The sequence below is a fragment of the Contarinia nasturtii genome, unplaced genomic scaffold (genome assembly GCF_009176525.2).
Source record: "Contarinia nasturtii isolate CC-2019 unplaced genomic scaffold, AAFC_CNas_1.1 Cnas_scaffold_533, whole genome shotgun sequence".
NCBI lineage: Eukaryota > Metazoa > Arthropoda > Insecta > Diptera > Cecidomyiidae > Contarinia > Contarinia nasturtii.
The window spans coordinates 459810-481163 of record NW_022197885.1 but is presented as its reverse complement, the minus strand read 5'-3'; the positions used below and the strand labels follow the sequence as shown (position 1 = coordinate 481163).

Below are 21354 nucleotides of genomic sequence, written 5' to 3'. Positions count from 1 at the left end.
TTCAACTATAAGCTGACATATAGATCTAAATTCATTTTAATCAGTTTCACTGACCTCTTTTTCCGTTTGCCTAATTCAATCGGTTGGATGATTGGTTTTAAGAAAAACGAGACTACAATTCAATTCGGGACAGTTTTAATAGGCTTCAAATCAAATCGAATTGCGTTTTATCAATAAAGATTCATTGTTCTTTGGTGATACATTCGTATCGTTCATCATTTGTATAATCTATCAACATTGTTGTCACAAAAGCAACGGTTCACATGAAATCAGTATTGAAATTCTATTGAAAAAAGGTCGTAACATTTTAATCAATTGATATTATTCGTAATAAAATGTTTTTGCAATATTTAAATGAGTCCAGATGGACTTAAGTAAAAGTCACAAATGTTTACGATCTATATATTGAACGTACTTTGATATGTCGTTAGTCAATAGGTTTACAACAACGAACACAGCAAACGACCAACTTCTTACATGAAAAGAACCAAAAGAAAAATGTTTCTTTCTACAAATATATGTGCAGCTTTGAAGAATGTGCTTATGGCGACACGGATGTAGAAATTTCAACACAAATCGATATAGCACGTGCATGAATACATCAAAATATTGACGAATAAAAAAAAACAATTGTTCGTGGCGCCCGTTAGCATGTTCATGTACATTTATAAACTCTATCGACCGCGGTGTAAATATTTCATGCACATGTACACGTATAATTATCCTGATTCGATTTACGGTGAGATTGTGTTTGTTCGATTTTTGTTTCATTTTTACGTCTATCGAAACAAAACGATGATATTTCATCAGCCACTTTAAAACTTTAAAATTTCTCCTCGATGCGGTTTAGAGAGTCAGCTATACACATATACATAAATCATGCGACGCAAGAGAGAAAAACATTTAGACGCAAAGTCACGAACTGAAATCATATAAGGTTGTCGACGACGTTATGATATTCATTGGATGCTATTGCTGATGATGATGATGATGATCAAGGACCGTCTGCGTTTGAGACAATTTGCATTCAATCGAAAGCTGTCTCTATTTTACACGCTCCAATGATATGCCATTCTATATAAAATATATTATTCAATATATGCAAATAGTAACGATGTTAAGTACTGGATAATTTGTGCACATTAGCAGCAACAAAGTGCATACAAGAAGCCAATCACCGCAACAATGACGACGTCGGTCTTTGCTTCACAAAGAAATTAAATAAAAAAACATCAACAATAATTTAAGTTTGAACAATATACCGCACACATAATTCGCTGAGGTGTTTGTTTTTGTTAATTGCTTAATTACGCGTGTTTCGTTTATGTATTTTGTTGAATCGATCATAACACTTCAAGGTAGATAATAAAAACACCTCGTTCTTTGAAGCAGATTTTTTTTTGACCAGCAAAATATGCTAATTTAAGCACGCTAGCTAGAGAACATGACCATAAGAGAGCACGACAATTTTGCCGGCTGCGGCTGCAACACGTACGGCACACAATCGACCCCATCAACACATATAGCAAAACTAAAACATATTCTTTGTCGGTTTTAAAGCTTAAATATAAGCGTATTTGGTTGATACAAGTGCGTTACACATAAAGATCTGACAGCGCTACTGCATGAATTCGCGTTAGAAAATCGACTTAATGTGTGTGTATATAAATAGAAATCGTTCATTCCATTTCCTTCGTCGTTGCAATACGATACGCGTTATGGTGTGTGGCAATCGAAACAAACAAAACGAAATAAACAAATAGCACACTATTTGAGATGGAAAGAGAGACCAACTCACACTCACTTTTTTTGTTGAGTTGTGCACACGCGTTCGATCGCTTCAAGTTGTAGCGGTTACGTTAACCGCTATCTCTCAGTGAGAGAGTTTTTGTTTTCACATGAAATTTGCAACTGAACAATTTTTCCCTGATATAATTCTGATTTTGGTGGTTCGGCCTCATTAGTCGCATGACAGTCGTCGAGCAAACAGCTAGTTCTTCGTTTTTTTTATTACTCTGTCCATATTTGCACCGTACACATTCTCTATCGCGATATCTTCTAAGCAAAAATTCTTATTATTTTTCTATAGTTTATTTCCTTTTATTTGATAAAAATCAAATTGTGAATCGGTTGATATTTTCCAAAGTAAAGTGTTCGTCTAAGTGATCGGTTTGCGTGCAACTGTGTGTATGTGTCTTGTCAATGCACTCTACAATTAGAATGTGCTTATTATTTCAATAACCCCGGTTGTGTGTGCATGCATGATTTATTATCAAATAACTTCATCAAAGCTATAAAAGCAAGTTATATATTTTTATTTGATACAATTACGGTCGGTCGTGGTCGTGGCCAATGACGATTATTAGACCGCACACAGAGAACGCACAACAGATAAATTGAACAATTTAGAAACAACGACACAAATTTTGGTCATGACATTGATGCAAAATTAGCCAAAATTTTGCGTGTGTGTGTGTAAAAAGAAATACTATTACATGAACAGAAACGATATAAATTGAATAACCAAATACAACAACATTTAAGATGGCAGATGAACAGTTACTATCGAAACAAAATAGCGCGCCAAATGGATGCATTGTAGCTGCTGTAAATTCTGCCGGCGCAAATAATCAACTAAATCATAATGATGCTGGCAAATTGAAAAATTGCTTAAACGGCGGCGACGTCAACGGATCTTATCGAACAAACGACAACAACACCAATAATAATAAAATTCATCAACATGAATTCAATATAAATTTGAATGAGACGCCGCCGTCGTTATCATGCGTTGAGCCACCCGATGGTGGCGCACGTGCTCTGTGTGTTATGATTAGCGCATTCTTTTGTAACAGTATCATTTTTGGAATAATCAATACCTATGGCATAGTCTTTGTGAAAATAAATCAGTATTTAGAGGAAAATGGGGATACCGAAGCTGCTAGTAAAGCTGGTAAGATTTAAAAAATAATGTGATGGTAATCCTGTGAATTTCTCTTTTAATTTTCAAAAAAACTCGATATTTCTTGCAAATTCGTATAATGAGTTAAAGTTAGGGAAGAGTTTTGAATTTCTACTGATTTTTATGATCTTGCTCAAAATTTTTGAAATCTTATCTTACTTAAAATTTAATGGTTGTGCCATGGATTTGCGTGACAACTGCAACGAAAACTGCGGTTATTAAACTGTATAAATTCGAAAGAATTTATTTTTAGAATGCGACAATACACATTTTATACATTAAATGCGTTTAAATATTGTTCACGATGCCATGAAGCATTCACAAAGTGTTCCGTGACGTTCCCAAAATAGCAATCCTTGAAGCAGTCAACAGTTTTAAGCAAATGCTCATAAAAACATTTTATAAAAAAGTGTCGGTGTGATATAGCTACATGTATCGATGCTTAATCTTATCTCATTTGTCATAAGAGAAATTTTATAAAAATCATCCGATTTGACTTTTACTTTCGACTCCGTTCAAGGGTTGAACTCACTTATGTGGATTTCCGTTAAACACTCCTTCCTTGACCAGCATATTATGATAAGAAATATAGCTGCGTCAGACGTAAATCAAAACAAAGCCAATTAATCTCTTATCAAAGTACAGCCACCAATCATAAAGTCTATCATAAATATTGTTTTTATTGTTTTAACATATCACCAGTCAATTAAAATGAACTTCATGTTTATTGAATTGTATTTCAGTCAAAACTGATATTTTTTTTCCCTTTGATATATTAAAATCTGTTAAATTGGCAATCATTTAATTTATTCTGACTATGTTAAGAAATACTTTTTTCCACTATTCACTCCAATCAAAATTCAGTGGAAATTTTCCATTCCAATTGATGTAAAAACGTTCATCACTGTTGTATCAACATCATTATCTGTTTTTCTGAAGACATCAACGTAACTGTTTCTCCATACACGATAGAATATTTTCTTTCATATCGTTTATGCTAACAATTTATAATCATTTGGATTAACCCTGATTCTCGATTCCAATAAATGTGCATTTCAATTGACAGCGAAATTCGTTGAACTCAAATCCTTGTGTGGCTTTATTTATCTTCTAATTTGTCTACAATTAAAATAATTGGAACAAGTTTCATTTGGCATGAATACACATTAAGCATGAAAACTTAGAATGAATATATGACATTAAATGGCTGGTTATTGAGTAATAATTGCGATGAAAATGCAAGTATTTTGATGCTTTTGCCTTTTGAAATGACTCTTTTCTTAATAGTGTGCATCAGAACTAACGACTTACCAAAGGAAGAGAAATTAAATGGTGAGATTCAAGTGTTGCTCGTTTTCATTTGAAAAGTCAAATATCAACAATTGTTTACCGATCGTATTTTGCTACGATCATCGCAAAGTTTATTTTAAAAATATTTATCAAATTCTAGACATTGTCTCCATCTCCGTGAATAGCTTTATGGCTTTGATATTCAAAACAAATAATTTTTTGTATTAAGCCAAAGCGCATTCGCTTTGAATTGGGTAAAAAGATTACACATAAAAGATAAATGTAATATGATTCCAGAGTTCCGCATTTTCTTTCATTAATTAATGAAGCTATTATCTCGTCAAAAAGGTGCTCGAATGCAAACATCGAATTGGGAACACCATTTTTTTGTAATCTTATATATTCAGTGATAACTTTTTATATTCGTAAATTATCCGAATACAGTTGCGAACAGTTTCAAATAGTAAATACACTTTATAGCATTTTCAACTAGTTGAATGAACATTATAGCGTATATGATGATTTTATAATCTTTGCTTGCGACACCCCCTCTGTGTCGACCGAGGAAAAAAACATATTTGACAAAGGAGCAAAAAAGAACAACAACAAGCCTATCTACAATGCCATATGAAATGGAATTAACATCTGTGTTCGAAAGAAGAAAACGAGAAGAAATATTCCATGTCTGTCATAAGTGATGTAAAAAAAATTGCAGTTGAATTTGCATAGTTGAAGCGTAACCGAAGTGTGTGTGTGTTTTTATCAAAGTTGAAAGTCGAGACTGTGCAAAAGGGCAGAATACGTCGGGGCCATGGGTGTTTATTGCATTTGATAAAGTAAAAACGTTGCGATTCTTAAAATTTTGTATAATTGTTTGAGTTGTTTTCAAAATATTTGCTCAAAGAGAAAGGTATGCTATCTTCCGATGACTTAATCATTTATTCAATGTCAAATAGGTCATGTTGTGATAAACAATACCAAGTATTTTACTGAGTACGATATCAATAGAAAAAAAAACACATTCATTGACGCAAAATTGAAACTCCTTCGTTTTTTATTATCGTCGAGATGTAATATTCAAACATTATCAATTTAAATTAAGTGTCAAATGCGAATAATTGTGAAACAGACGTATATACAATATATAATTTTTTTTTTTTCATAAAAATGTCGTCGAAAAGAAAACAGATAGTATTTTTCTAGAGAATCTCACAATCATCTTTATGATAATCGTTTTTATACGAAACAAATGATTTTTTATTTTTTTAATAACACAAAATTGACTAAAATAGGTTTTTTTTATCGTTGAGCGTACACACATAATTTGTAACGTGAAACAAATGAACGTGTTTTTTTTTTGATTTCGTGTGTAAATTATGCTGATTTATTGCCAAGAAGAAGTATAAAATTTGACATCAAAACACTTTACACATTATTCTGCATTTTTTGCTCAATTTATTCATTTATGGGAAAATTCCTGTTTCACTGCAATTTCATGTAATTGATTAAAGTGTGTTGCAAATAGTTTGTAAATGTCGTCAATGCATAATAAAATCAAACAAAAAAAATTCGCAGTAGCGAGAATTGACGTTGATTAGATGTTGTGGCAATTGTTGGTAATAACACAATGTAAAAAATGAGCGATACATTTTCGGTTTCTTTCTTGCATAAGCTAACAACAAGAGTTTTGTTTTTGGCGCCTAATTAAATTCAGCATCGCGAATTGAGGCAAGAAGCATTGGGATCAATTTACCATATTACATCGATACATACGATTTGAATGGAAATATTTGTGCATGGTAATATAATTAATTAGGAATTGATGTCAAAGTACACTATGAAGCCATCAGCATGAAGTTCCGCGATACATAATACCAAACGAAAAAAAAGAAAGACTAAACGAGTGTGGGTATTTCTTGAAAATGCCAACAAATGTAATTTTCTGAAAACTTGAAGCACTTTAGAGGTTTCACTAGCCGATTGAAATCCTACGAAATTTACGCTAATTTTAACTTGTTATCCATGGTATTCTTTACATGCTTACATTATTCGTTTTAACCGATCAATAATAAATGACTGATATAGCAAATATTACGCAACTGGTCGAAAAAATTGTGTACATATAGATTATTAAATAATAATATTAGTCATTTTGTTCCATCATCCAAACAATAATTTAATATTATAAAATATAAAACATTTTGATTTATGCATAATTGTTTATTGATTTCGTTTCGTTTCTTCCACAGCTTTGGTCGGTTCATTAACAATTGGAACGACATTCTTTCTGTCACCAGTATCGGGTATTCTGACCGATAAAATTGGACTTAAAATGACCACGTTCATTGGTGGTGTACTTATGACTGCTGGAATGATGTTATCGTCAGTACTGTATCAAAACATTTATCTCCTCTACCTTTGTTATGGGATTATGTACGGTATTGGAGCTGCTATGGCATACACTCCGACAATTTCAATATTGGGCCATTATTTCAAACGGCATTTGGGCATTGTTAGCGGTTTTGTGACTTGTGGATCCAGTCTATTTACCATAATTTTGCCAAAAGTATTAACCTGGTTATTGACTTATGGTTTAACCACGACATGCGTAGTTTTGGGCATGAGTACGACGATTGTAATAATGTGTTCCTTAGTTTATAAGCCTCTTATTTTACCGCCACCACCGCCAAAACGAAAGGTTGGCCAATCAACAATGAGTACTTTAAAAATGCATTTTCGATCGTTGATTCACGTGGAGAATTTCAAACGTATGCGATATATTGTGTGGGCACTTTCAATGCCGGTCGCACTTTTAGGTTACTTCGTACCATACGTACACATGGCCAACTACATAAAAATTCAATTTCCCAAAAGTGATAAGGACTTACCGATCATGTGGTAAAATGTTATTGAAACTCTTGTGTCGATATTTAATTAATTTAATTTAATTTTATTTTATATTTAGTATTGGTTTAACATCGGGATTGGGACGATTATTTTTCGGTTACATTGCTGATTTTAAATGTATCAATCGAATTTTCTTGCAACAAGTGTCCTTCGCACTAATGGGATTGTTTACAATCCTCATACCGATGGTCGATTCATTCGAAATGGTTTTGGTACTTTCACTTGGCATGGGAATCGTTGATGGTTGCTTCATATCATTGCTCGGGCCCGTTGCTTTCGGTATTGTCCAGTGAATAGATTGGGCTACAGCTATAGCATAGATGTCCGGAATTGTATCACTGCTATAGCTGTAGCCCAATCTATTTTCATATCTATGTTCCACTTGACTGGGCACAATATTAAAAGATTTGTTGTTGTTGTTACAGATTTATGTGGTAGCAAAGGAGCCACGCAAGGAATCGGTTTTTTGCTTGGTTTGTGCTCTTTCCCAATAACAGTCGGAGCACCAATTGCTGGACTTTTATACGATCAAACAAAATCATATAAAATGTCATTTGTAATGGCTGGCATTCCAGCATTGATTGGAGCAACGATGATGACACTGATTCGGTTTGTTCGTGACGAACGGATCGATGTGTGCGATAAACAAGGCGCAGATCAAATTCACAAACTACTCAATAAACCAGCATGGACAGAAGGTAAGCGTTATTTAATATTTCCATTACGTTGTGCACCTCACAAAATAATATTAAAAAAAAAAACAAATATGTTTCTCGTTTTATGTTTGTCTGTAGATATTACAATGGAAATAAAAGAGAAAAACTGCAACACATTTACATTCCAAAATATCAACGGCGGGCAATTGAAAGCAGCGATTGCACCAGAAACGACAGGTATATATTCACCGCTATTATATGGCTTACATTTTTCCGAATTTTTGACGGAGGAAGCTTACATGTCCAATGATTCATTACCAATACCCCCTAGACGTAAATACACCTATAGCGTATTTTAGATTATAATCACATCAGACATTTTCTTGATGCTTTTTTTATTTTAATTTTATTATATGTATCGCCTATTGAAAGCATATTTATCACCATTTAATTATTATTATTCGATTGATTAGTATATGGAATGATCTAATTTGACTTATTCCAGTGATGGTTTTTTGCTGTCTGAATAGCGCTAGTACAGCATTGCTGCCCAGATGCTGATTCGATGCGTTCACCGCAAACCGCATGCGGAACACACTTTTTTGTACCACACACAGCGGCGTGCGGTGAACGCATCGAATCAGTATCTGGGCAGCGAATATCTAGCGCTATTCAGACAGCAGTTGAACGTAGATGCATTGAAAATGTGTCAACTTTTGTTTTCTAGTCAAATAGCCCAGGTCAATGGTGATTAAAAAAAATAATACAATTATTATCACTTTCGACACAAAACTCTGATTGCTTTTGTTGCTTTTAATTTATTATGAAAAGAAACGATGGCTATTTTTGGAAAATTAAATTGGATGATTGCAATAATTTATATTTTAAGATTAAAACAATGAATGTTAATACATATAGATAAATCTCAAGCCAAAAGATACTAATATATTTTATTAGGTAAATGCACTTTGCACTTTTATTTAACATTAACACATCGATATTTTGTACAAATGAGATTTTTACAAAAATAACTGCACCATATTGATTGTTTTTAAATTTAAAAGTAGAACAAAGGTTTTTTTTTGCTTGATCATTGTTTGCGGTGCATTTTAATTGAACTAATTTAAATGGAAAAAAATCAAATGTAGAAACAAGAAAAAAAGAAAAATCTAATAGAGTTTTTTCTTAAGGGTGATGGAATACTGAAATAAAATACAGACCAGAGACGGGTTGGAGAATGTGAATATATTCCAGTTTGAAAGATATTTAAAAAAATCTTTCCTTCAAAAACACTCAATATCAGCTTCGAAAAATTACTGAATTCACTAATAACTTACTATACTTTCGTAAATTTGGCAGTTTTAAAAAAAATTCTATCTAGATCTAAAAATTTGGAGTAAAAAAGTTGAATCTCAATTTCTGGATTTGTGCTTACATTATTCGACATTATTACTCAACAACGTATCTCTGTGTTTAACAAATAATATCCTGTATTATGTATGTAGTTGAATATTGAATGAAGATGATAAAATTGAATTTTATAAATTTGGTGTTGGTAGTTTTTTTATGCAATAGTTACCCATTTCCGTCCACATTTTTCCGATTCTCATTTTTCCTACCACAAGAAAAAAAAAATATATTTTTGGATGTTTCAATTGTCATTTCAGAATTCCAAATTGATGGTGAAGATACTAAGCTTTAAGAAAATGTGATTCCGATGAAAGGATGCATCGCCCAGCTACCATTTTGAACTTAAACACAATTATTATCATACATATATACATCATCCTATGCGTCTTATAAATTTAAGTGTCTCGTAAAAAGTTTGCTTATTTTCAAAAGATGAACAATAATCATTTTTTATAATCATAATCATCCCCAATTTATGCAGTCATCGGTCTGATAGTAAAAATGCGATTTATAAATCTATTATTTAAACAACACAAAAAAAAACACGAGAATACTTTAGTTTAGGAACGAAATCTGTATGTATAGTACACGATTGCTTCTTGGACAGTGCCTAAATGAATTTTTTACACATGTATTTTACTCGCTAGTTTATCTGAAATGCACGTGAAATGAGTATGATATTTAAAAGATTTTTCTTTTAAACTTTCTCTTATATGCGAATTTATTATTTTGTTTTACAAACTATTCGATATTTACACACGTCAATTATGATATATTCATCAAATTAAAATAATAAATAAAAACATACAAACTATTTACAAAAACTATCACGAAACAATGCGGTTTTTTTTCGAAGTGTTGGCACTAGGAATATGATACTGTGCAAATGAGAGGTAAATTCATCAAAAATATGGGTGTTTACTGAAATTCAATATCATCAATAACGAGAATTCCAATCATTCTAATTCATTTTGTAGTTAATTCTGCGAAATACATTTGTTTTAGTGCCAAGAAGTGGTCGATTCGAAAATACTGTAAAATTGAATGTAAGTCACTGTCTAACTTCTGGCGCTTGACTTTGAATGGCCAGTTGAGTCAGTGCAACCCACGACAGCCAGACCGTTAGCGTATTGATAGCGATAAGAAAAAATGCGGCATGTCCGGTAAGTAGCGTGTTTGCGGTGCGTTTACCTTATTGTGGTGTAGTGTAACGATATGCGGTGTGTGTTAATGTGTATTAGTATCTCCAATTATACTGGCCACATGTGTTTTGGCGGTTTGCGTACAAACTGTGCGATAGCTATTTAAATCACTTTACGTCAAATCCTGCAACTGAAATTGTGACCGTTTTGAAAAGCGAATGAACAGCAAAAAAAAAATCAACAACAAACGAAACCCAGACACAGCTAATACGATTTCGATTTCATAGTATATGTTGGTATAATGGGTACAACATCGAGTGCTTGACACACATTTTTTCGTTTTTCATGCGATGTCGATTTTCATGGTTACAAAGTTTACAATGTGCTTCAATTATCACTTGCATATTTTCATGTAAATATGGTATGCGCTGCAGAAAAAAATGCGTTTCAATTAAACCACATAAATTAGCGTTTAACTTGAACGAAGAACGAAAACGTTTGACTTTGAGACAAAACCGACATTCATTCCGCTATTGTTTGACAGTCATTTGAAAAACATTCACCAACATTCTTATCATATTCAGAACATTTTTTTTTTTTTGTGATAATTTTTTGTGTGTGTGAATTGGTGACATCGAATCTATTTGAGAAATTGGTTTAGACTAAACAAAATGCGTGTATGTGTGAAAGTGTAAACGCAGAACTGACGATATCAACAGAGTCAGAGTGAATTGCGAGAAAGAATACACATCGTCACTATTTAAATCGTGTTCCTCCGACGTATCGGTTAAGCTTTATAATATTCATTCTCTGCCATAGGTGTGCATTCGATTTTGAACGGCCAACGATAAAACGTTGTACGTCCTCTAACCAATATTTTAACAGTTTATGATTTAGTAACCAGCAATACTGCGAACGAACCAGTTTTGCGTGCGAATCAGTGTGAGCACATGCAAAATTGTCGGGGAAAAAAATAAAGAGTGAAATTCCATCTCAGTTTTTTTTTTTTTTTTTTTTTGAATAATTATCAATTTTTTAATCGATGATTTAATTGGAGTGTCACATTTATTAAATTGCAATTACTATCAAACGCATGACTTGTCATAAATCTCTATATTATTATTATTTTCATATGTGTTCCCGATTATTTTTAGTTATTGTAATGTCGATTGAATAAATGTAAACGATTTTTTGAAAAAAGTCAAATAACTGCGTAAAAGTGGAACGAGTTTTGTTTGTTTGGAGTAAATTCGTACCATATTTGTGCATTGTGTAACAAAAAGGACTATAAAATTCGTCTAGAAGTCAAATGATATTTAAATTATTGCATTCAATTGGATAAAACTGCGGTTATCAAAATGGGTGTTGATCATACGCTAGAGGAGCTCATGGGACAACTCGGTAAGCTATTATAAACTGTATTGTGTAAAGTCTGTCATTTGAAATTTGAATAAACAAAAACGCCATAACGTTTTGTGTAAACCAACAACAATGGATAGAATTTTGTTGTGTTGAGAAAAATATATTTATGCATATAGACATTAGAAAGTGAATTTATTACATCATAATACGTTTAAAATAATGAATTTCATTTAAAAAAAACCGAGACAAATAAATAGGTGATAATTTAGGTTCTTTATGGTCGTAATTCAAATTTCCACCTAATAAAATCAATTTCAAAATGCAATAAAACGTACTGCTTTCGTGGGTTACTCCAACGGTTGTAATTAGTCGGCAAGCAGAGATGACTTTCAATTTTGCACACATCGCGCGAAAAATGACTTTTGCTTCAAAAATCTGTACAAAAGACCACGTATTTTTCCAACGCAGATATTGCATTGCATTGAGCATGCGCAAAGACCTTGTTTTCATTATACTAAAATTGAAAATATTTTTCCATTCAATGGCACGTAGATTTTTCGGTGACCGGTCATATTTTCCCCGGTTACAATTTCCCCCATACAAATCTAATGGAGAATTTATGACCGAAATATTGAAGAAAATAATTCCTCTTAAAATTTGGTCATATTTTCCCCAAGAAAAATATTTTATTTTCGGGAAATTGTGGCCAAAAACCTAGGGAGACTATTTCCAATTCGATTTGGACGTAATTTCCCGGGGAAAATATTACCAAACTGATGGAGAATTTACATCCAAAGCTAAATGGATACAATTTCTCCATACATTTTTTCAAAAAATGGAAGAAATTGTGGCCAAAATTCGAAAAAAAAATCCCAATTAAAGTGAAGAAGCTAAAGAAATAATTAAAATAAAATGTCTTACATCCGTAAGATGAACTTTTCCGCACTGTGATCCATAACATGCATTTATTACAAATCTTTTACTCAAAGAATTCACGAGAAAACTGAATCTGACATTAGTTTTACGATACAAATAATTTTCGAAGCACTTTTCATACAAAAACTAATAAAAATGGGAATTTTTGTATCGCAGCCATGCCTATATGATATCGTAATCATGTGAAAATTTGCAGAGGTTTTTTTTTCACAAAAAGTTAACATTCTGAACGTTTGAAGAAATTTCAATGCATATTAGGGATACTTCCCATACAAAATTTCGTGTTTGAGCGAAAAATCCAAAATTTTGTTCAGGAGGTACCCCTAATATGCGTTGAAATGTCTTCAAAGTCTCGGAATGGTATTTTTTTGTGATAAAAATAGCCTCTGCAAAGTTTCAGCTAGTTACGATATCATACAGACATGGATTTCATACATAAATTCAATTTTTTTGAAATTTTTGTATGAAAAGTGTGTCGAAAGTTATTTGTATCGTAAAAATAACGTCATATTCGGTTTTCTCGTACCCAAAAACCCCCCAATACACATTTTTGAGTGTTTAGGAATACATTAAATATCACTTTTGGAAGAAAAATTGAATTTTTCCCATGGATGGCCATGGGCATGACACCAGACATGACACTTCACTCTGTCAACCAAAGTCGCTCAAAATCTAATGGTTTCTATTCCTCGGCACCCCCAATCATCCTGTGAAGTCAGATTTTGAATTACTTTTCTTGTTTGAAAGTTATCGTGTTAACAAATTTTTGCGTACAGCGTACAGCGTACAGGGTACCACGCACATACATTCGGACATCGAAAAAACGCTAGATTCGTGTTCCCTGGCTCCTAAAACACCCAGAAAACATGTTTTTTGAGGGTGTTAATTTTTCGACCGATTCCAATACTTTACCTTACACACTAGGTGTGTGCGGAAAAGTAAAATGTACCTAAATGTATAGTCGTTGACAAAACAATGTTCCAAAAATACATACAAAAATACAAACACTAAAGCAACATTTTCTGTAGCTTATTTGTATGTTGATGTTTCTTTTCATTTGTATTAGTTCATCTAATTGCGTATATACAAATTATGAATTCCATGAGTTTCAAGTTATCCATTTGGTGCCTCAAAATTTTAAGCATTGCATTGGTTCAGTGGTTACGCTTACAGCGCATAACAGTGAAAGACCCAGGTTCGATTCTGTGTTAAAACAAAATATTTTTTCTCTTTTTATTATAATCTATGTTATATTTTTTCGAATTAGTGTATTTATTATGAATGGAAAAATCAAGAAAAAAAATGATTCATCGTTCATTTGCTTCAAAAACAAGACATTTCGTCATAAAATCTTAATAAGATTTAATATGACTAGTTTCAAAGCAAATAAAAGATAAATATTTTTTTTTCTTGTTTCTCCCACTCATAAAAAATGGAGCAATGCAAAAAACTATGAAATAAAAAAAATAAGAAAAAAAGATGAAAGAAAAAAAAAATTGTTTTCACACGGAATCGAACCTGAGACTTTCAGTGTCATGCACCGTAAGCGTAACCACTGAACCAATGCAATGCTTAAAATTTTGAGACACCAAATGGATAACTTGAAACTCATGGAATTCATAATTTGTATATACGCAATTAGATGAACTAATACAAATGAGAAACAAAACGTGTTTTTGTGCATAGCTTTTCTTATCCAGTAATCAGAACACAAATACAGCCATAGCATATAGATTATAGCGATTATAGAACGCAGCGTGTATTACAGTGTAATATACATCAGTGATTTTCATAGTAGGAACATTGTTTTGTCAACGACTATACCACTTTTTTTAAAAACTGTACCATACTAGTTTGGATAATATTTGAAAAAGGTCACATTTTGGAAAATTTAAATTTTCCGGTATAGACCAAGAGCCAGCCACTGCAACAAGTAACTTTTTTTTTGCATGAATGAATTATGTAAAAAAACTATCAACTTTTTTGTCAGCTTTATGTCTGAAATTTTAAACATCGATTTTTTATCATAAAATAACACTAAATTATAAAAATCTGCACTTAAATACGCATATTTATTGTTTTCTGCATAAACAAATTTACATTAGAGTGGTTCGATGTTGATATTTTTACGAGAATCAAAAATCGTACTCCCATAATCTCTGTAGAATGGTCATAGAAACACGACTATGACAACTGTTTTGAAAAATAAATACCTTTCCTTTATGCCCGAAATATTGAAGAAAATAATTCCTTTTTCAATTTGGTCATATTTTCCCCAAGAAAAATATTTTATTTTTGGGAAATTATGGCCAAAAACCCGGGGAGACTATTTCCAATTCGGTTTGGACGTAATTTCCCGGGGAAAATATTACCAAACTGATGGAGAATTTATATCCAAAACTGAATGGATATAATTACCCCAGACATTTTTTTAAAAATTTGGGAAATTATGACCGAAATTTGGGGAAATTGTAACCGGGGAAGATATGTCCTGTAGCCGATTTTTCGTGTGTGCAACGACATAATCACCTGTCGAATTGGCATAATGCCATTGTACGTTAATTGACCGATGAAGACCTCCATCGCCACAAAGAAATAACTGTATTTATAAAATATTATTCATCGTTCACCAATGAAAAGTGATAGTCATAATTTCTTGATTCATACTTATCAATGGAATTTCTAAATTTTTTAAAATTGAAAAAAAAAAAGATTATTGTTTAATCTCAAATTTGGCTAATTTTCAGCAACAACGTAACAGCTTATGACCACTCAAATTCCATCACGTTGTTTTGTGATCATTTGATTTTGGTGAGAAATAGATGCTGACACAACGATAACCAAATGACCTATTTCAGCACACAACAAATGTGTGCGAGTTTTATTGTTGATGTTTACCTACTATAATACCAAATTCTATAAATTATTTTAAAAAGAATTTGCTGACGCAACCGAACTTAGAATAGCTGAATACTTATTTTAACAACAAGTCAGAAATTGATAAAACACATTCCTTGAACGGTGATAAGTGAGCGAATTATCAACTTCGGTTCGATTATGGAAAGATTTGAATGAACTTTTAAAACGTCTTTTTTTATGTTATCTATGAATTGTAGCGATTCTAACTAAATTATAATCAGTCAATGTTTTCAGCATATCTTGTTTTGTCTGATACAGCCAATTTCAAACAATGTATTAAAAAATACAACGCCCTTTATTGGTGAACAACTGAAGCACCAATGTACCTTCAATATTTCGTTTCTGTCAGGTAATTGGGTTTTGAAGTGACTCATTACAAACTATAATATTAATTGCAAAAACTTATTTCAACTGTCAAATTTTGAATAAAATAAGAAAGAGCCAAATATGAATGTCATTTTTATGACATACTGTTCGATATACAGTTCTGATTATGATGAACTTTAGCTTGTTCTCTGAACAATGATAAAATCTATTCATACACTTGGTGTACCGCAAAAGTTTTCACTCAATAATTGAAATAAAGGAATAAAGTGAATTCACTGATTAAAACGAATGATTGACGTCTGATTAACAAACAACTGTGCGAATAATATACGTGAATATTTTACGATTATTATAGAAGAACAAATGATTATCAAATGTTGAACATTTTCTTGACGATAAAAATATAATTGATTTGTTTGTATGTATTTAATTATTCTGTTTATATATGTACAATGTACAACCTATCGAATTGCTAGCTCTCAGTTGGAGTAATGTTCAGTTTTATAAGCAAAGTTTGTTTACAGCTTAGAAACTCAACAATTTGGTGGCGACATTGTTGCACAATCAAAATGTCATACACCATGATTATTTTATCAAATAACGTACGTTTCATTCATTTTTCGAGGCTTCAATAGTACGTTTGCGATTTGCAAAATTACCTAGCTATAGAAAATGTCAAAGAATATGATATTTCAGTCATTTTATCAAATTATCATCTTAATCAGGTCGATTATACTACTATCACGGGAGATATGAATTCATAATGGTGGTTTCAAGTGCGTGCACAATTCAGAACAGTTTCAGAATTTTATGATTTTTGATTTTAAAAATTGAAATAAATGTACGGAGATGATAACTTATAATGATCATCATTTATATGAATAGCTACAGCGTCGTCAGATATTTTTATCTGAATAAACTGATAAAAATGTCTGAATTTTTTGAGCGTGTTGGATTTTAATTTGAACCATTTGTGATAGGCACAATTCGGGCGAAAAAAATAGTCATTCGTGGGAATGATTCGAGTTTTCTTCGTTTCACGTAATTATTTTATGAAATTAACATGAAATTATCACCAGCGAAACTAAGAATAGAACATTATTATAGATGCTTTAGCAGTTAGCACTATGGCGATAATGCAATTACGGCAATGTTGAGTCTGTTGACATTCGGGATTTTTTTTATCGATAAAACGTTGATGATTTTTTCTAATTTGGTTGAACAAAGCACCGGAGGCATATTTTTTTAAATTTCAAGTCACAAATACCGAGAATGCATCGAATATAATAGTGTGTTTATTTTTATTTAACCATGAGAGTTATCTTTGCATCTCAATCATAAAATGTAAATAAACGTTAAACGTCTCTTTTTGCGTAAACATGTCTATTTGCTTGATTTATTAAACGACTCTCGAACAACGTAACGACTCTGTCTATTTCCAAATGACTTTACGAAGTTTTTACTACCATCAACGGATATGAGTTTTAATTGCGATCAATCAAATGTAAATTAAATGATTGAGATCAATAAAACGTGTTTTTCAAATAAGAAATGTTCAATTTTGAATTCGAATCAACAAATGACGCTCTTCAATTCAATTATTTTCTTTCAGGTGAATTCGGGACGTTTCAAGGATTCCAGTTCTTCTTACATATTCTATCGGCTTTCACGGCTGGCATGCATATGCTCAGTCTGGTCACAGTGGCTGCAACGCCGGAACATCGATGCTTTATCGAAGGGGTCGACACAAATACAACAACATTGCTCTGGAATTCGACGGAAATTTCAAATGCAATTCCAATAAAAAATGGTGTATTAAGCTCATGCAGTATGTACGGTCCGAATAAAACTGAAGTGCCATGCACTTCATACGTTTACGATCGAACCTATTACCAGAGTTCAAGAACGATTGAATGGAATTTCGTATGCGATCAAAGATGGTTAATGGCCATTGCACAAACACTTTATATGTTAGGCACATTCACCGGTGCAATCACACTTGGCGGTTTAGCCGATAAAGTTGGTCGTAAAGCAATTTTCTGCTGGTCAGCATTATTGCAATTAATACTGGGCGTTGGTGTCGCGTTTATTCCAAACTATATTCCGTTCTTAGTCGTACGGTACTTGTACGGGATATTTGGTAGCGCTGGTAGCTACATTACAGGTATCAATCATGTTCAAATGCCTATTTTTAACGACAGTGTTTAAAGTATTCTTCATTTTCTCAACTAAGGTTTTGTGCTGACAATGGAATTGGTGGGAGCAAGCAAAAGAACTGCATGTGGAGTTTCTTTTCAAGCCGCTTTTGCTGGTGGTATAATGTTGGTCGCTGCTTGGGGTTCAATTATACCAGGTGAGGTTTTGAACCCTAAATCAAAAAGAGAATAAAAAAAAAAATTGTTATTAGGTTCAAAATGCCATTCTATATTTTGAAACTAATATAATAATACTATTAATTAAACAGATCGAAAATGGTTACAAGTAATTTATGGATTGCATAGTTGTTTGCTCATCGCTCATTGGTGGGTAATGGACGAATCACCCCGATGGTTATGGGCCCAAGGTCGTCGTGAAGAAGCTGTTAAGATTGTCGCCAAAGGTGTTAGATGGAATAAAAAGGGCATTCCACTCGACGAACAATACTATTTATCAAAAGCCAAATTTATATCAACAACTACCGAAGAGAGTACAACTGAATCGGCCGGCTTAAGTGATTTATTCAAAACACCAAATTTACGCATGAAAACATTGAATGTATGCTTGTGTTGGTTTGCAAATGCATTAGCATACTATGGACTCTCGTTAAGTTCTGGTAAGTACTTCTTTTTTCGTTCACAATAAAATTTGATTTAATGGAAACTTATTATGCAATTTACAGGTAAACTTAGCGGAAATCCTTATTTGATATTGTTTATTATGGGACTGGTCGAGTTTCCCAGCTACATTGCATTGGTATTTACATTGGATATTCTTGGCCGGCGTTCAATTACAAGTGGCTTAATGCTAATTGGTGGCTTGTGCTGCATAGCTGCCGCTTATATTGAACAGGGAAGCACGCTTGCAACAAGCGTTGTTATGATTGGAAAATTCATGATTGCCGGCTCTTTTGCTGTGATATACAATTACTCAGCAGAACTTTTTCCCACGGTTGTACGAAACAGTGCAATGGGTTTGGGTTCAATGGCCGCTCGTTTATCGGGTGAGTAAAGCAAAAATCATTAATGGCCAAGAATGGAAAATTTTCAATTATTATTTATTTTCGTTTATTAGGAGCCCTTACACCACTGATCACCTTACTCGACTCATTTGATCCGAAAATCCCGGCGTGCTGCTTCGGTATAATCGCTTTATTATCGGGTACATGGGTGCTATTTTTGCCAGAAACCAACAATCAACCAATGCCCGAAACAATTTCTGATGGTGAATCATTTGGCAAAGGTGATACTTGTTTTGCTATCTGTTTTGGTGGCAAACGACGCAAAAATACCGTTCGCGATGAATACCAGTATGCCGGTGTACCAATGGAAACCGTGGGAAAATAAGTCATTTTTTCTTAATTTTAATTGTAAAATGTGTTTGTTATAAATACAAAATAAGTAGAGTAAATTAGTAATTAGAAATATTTGAATTTAATGTCAATCAGTTATATGATATTCAATAAGCAAATTTCAGAATGTAATATTCAGAGAAGAAAAAAATTGAAATGTCTTTATTTTTGAAAATTATGAACAACTTAAAATATGCCTTTTTCTGTTCGCCAAATTTGAATTTTATTTTTTAGATCGCATACAAAAATCATTCATGGTGTTATCTTGGAGTCGATGCCAAAAAACGATCATGAAGTCTGACAATGGGAGTTTGTCTTTTGTAGTATTTACACGCAACTGTCGTCAATAATTCTAAATATTCAATACACGATAATAGCTCTCACATTGATCATCAAAAAAACAAATAAACAAACAAGAAAGCGGTCGGCATATTTTATTTGAATGGTTAAGAATAATAATGAAACTTAATTTTGGTTCAAACTGGAGTGTCCCGCAGAATTATTTCAAATGAAAGTGTCCCGAATATTTGTTTCAAACTAAAATGTCCCCACAAAAAAGATTCATGTAAATTTTCCTAAGTGCCATTTTCATTTGCAATAAATTTGAGGGACACTTTAATTTGAAATAATTCTGTGGGACACTCCAGTTTGAACCAAAATTGAGTTTCATTATTATTCTTAACCATTCATTTAAACAAGAATTTACATAATAATAAGTACGTCAATATGAATAAGAGAACTGTCTATAGGCACTGCTTTCAACGCTCAATTTTTTTTTCATAAATGCTCAGTTTCAATTTTCAATTGTTGCTGTTCTGCAATATCTGTATAGGCTTTTTAATAAAGCCTTTATTCCTCTGTATTGCACAAATTACACATCCAATACCATCGCGATCATATGGAAACATATACCAATACTTTAACATGGCACAATGTCCCTTTCTATTTCCCTTCCGATGATTCATATTTTTGCTGAAGATGACATTGGTGTAGGCGAAATAATTGCCATCGACAATGCATTCACAACATGTTTGTGTCATCGATACGGTTTGCGATGTTCAATTTGTCTTAAGGCTCGCACCAATTTGACTCCATGCGAAAAATGTACGGTTGCATTGTTTTGTTCTGATTGAATGTCGAAATGAATCGGTTCATAGCTGTTAATGTGGTGTAAAGTTTATTCTTTTGCCATCAACATGTTTACGACCATCGATGAACTGATGCATTTTGTGGAAGAGACTATCAGTAATCAAAAGGAAGTACCGCGCAGCTTATTAGATGCAAAATCGAAATACCGTCAATTTCTTCAACATCCAATCGATTCCAAATGGCAAGAATTTTCCGGCAAGCTGGAAGTTTTTCCCGTATACAAAGTGCTTCTGAACATTCCGGAAATTGGTAAAATGTTTGACACTGAATATCGCCGTCGCTTCCTCATGCATCTAATTGGGCAACATGGTCGTATTGTCTGTCATTATTCACATTTTGATTTCTTTTCACTGATCCGCAAAGACACAGATTGTTCGATTGATCCAAATACTCAAAATATCTGCAAAGCAACACATAGTCAAACAGGAGTGATGGCCAAATTTTTTGAATACTCATGTAAACCAAATGTTGCATCATTTTCAGTGGCAAATCAAGTATTTTTTTACACATTGAAATCAATCAAGAATGCTGAACCACTACGACTTGCAGAACAAATGGAATCAAAAGAATCAAAGTTTGCGTTAAGCCAACAAGACAAAATCATTTGCAAATTCGAACGATGCAATGAAGGTCCGATGATGTCAAAGACTTAACGAAACCAAGATGCCAGTTGGCAATCGATTTAATGCTGAAAATGATAAAAAAATGTGAATTTTTTTCACAAAGTACGGCCGAATGATGCAATGT

General features: G+C 32.7%; 2 protein-coding genes across 2 annotated transcripts; both read left to right on the top strand.

Moving 5' to 3' along the window:
• Positions 1-1882: 1882 nt before the first annotated feature.
• LOC116339651 (monocarboxylate transporter 10) lies at positions 1883-10060 on the top strand. The gene is made up of 6 exons (XM_031765663.1): positions 1883-2953; positions 6502-7150; positions 7218-7438; positions 7585-7857; positions 7954-8052; positions 9483-10060. Exons 1-6 carry the CDS (start codon positions 2545-2547, stop codon positions 9515-9517), a joined length of 1686 nt encoding a protein of 561 aa, XP_031621523.1. The 5' UTR covers positions 1883-2544; the 3' UTR covers positions 9518-10060.
• A 1340-nt stretch (positions 10061-11400) lies between these two features.
• LOC116339823 (organic cation transporter protein) lies at positions 11401-19650 on the top strand. The gene is made up of 6 exons (XM_031765887.1): positions 11401-11768; positions 17524-18075; positions 18145-18264; positions 18376-18723; positions 18790-19110; positions 19182-19650. The coding sequence occupies exons 1-6, from the start codon at positions 11726-11728 to the stop codon at positions 19451-19453; spliced, it is 1656 nt and encodes a 551-aa protein (XP_031621747.1). The 5' UTR covers positions 11401-11725; the 3' UTR covers positions 19454-19650.
• Positions 19651-21354: the final 1704 nt, after the last annotated feature.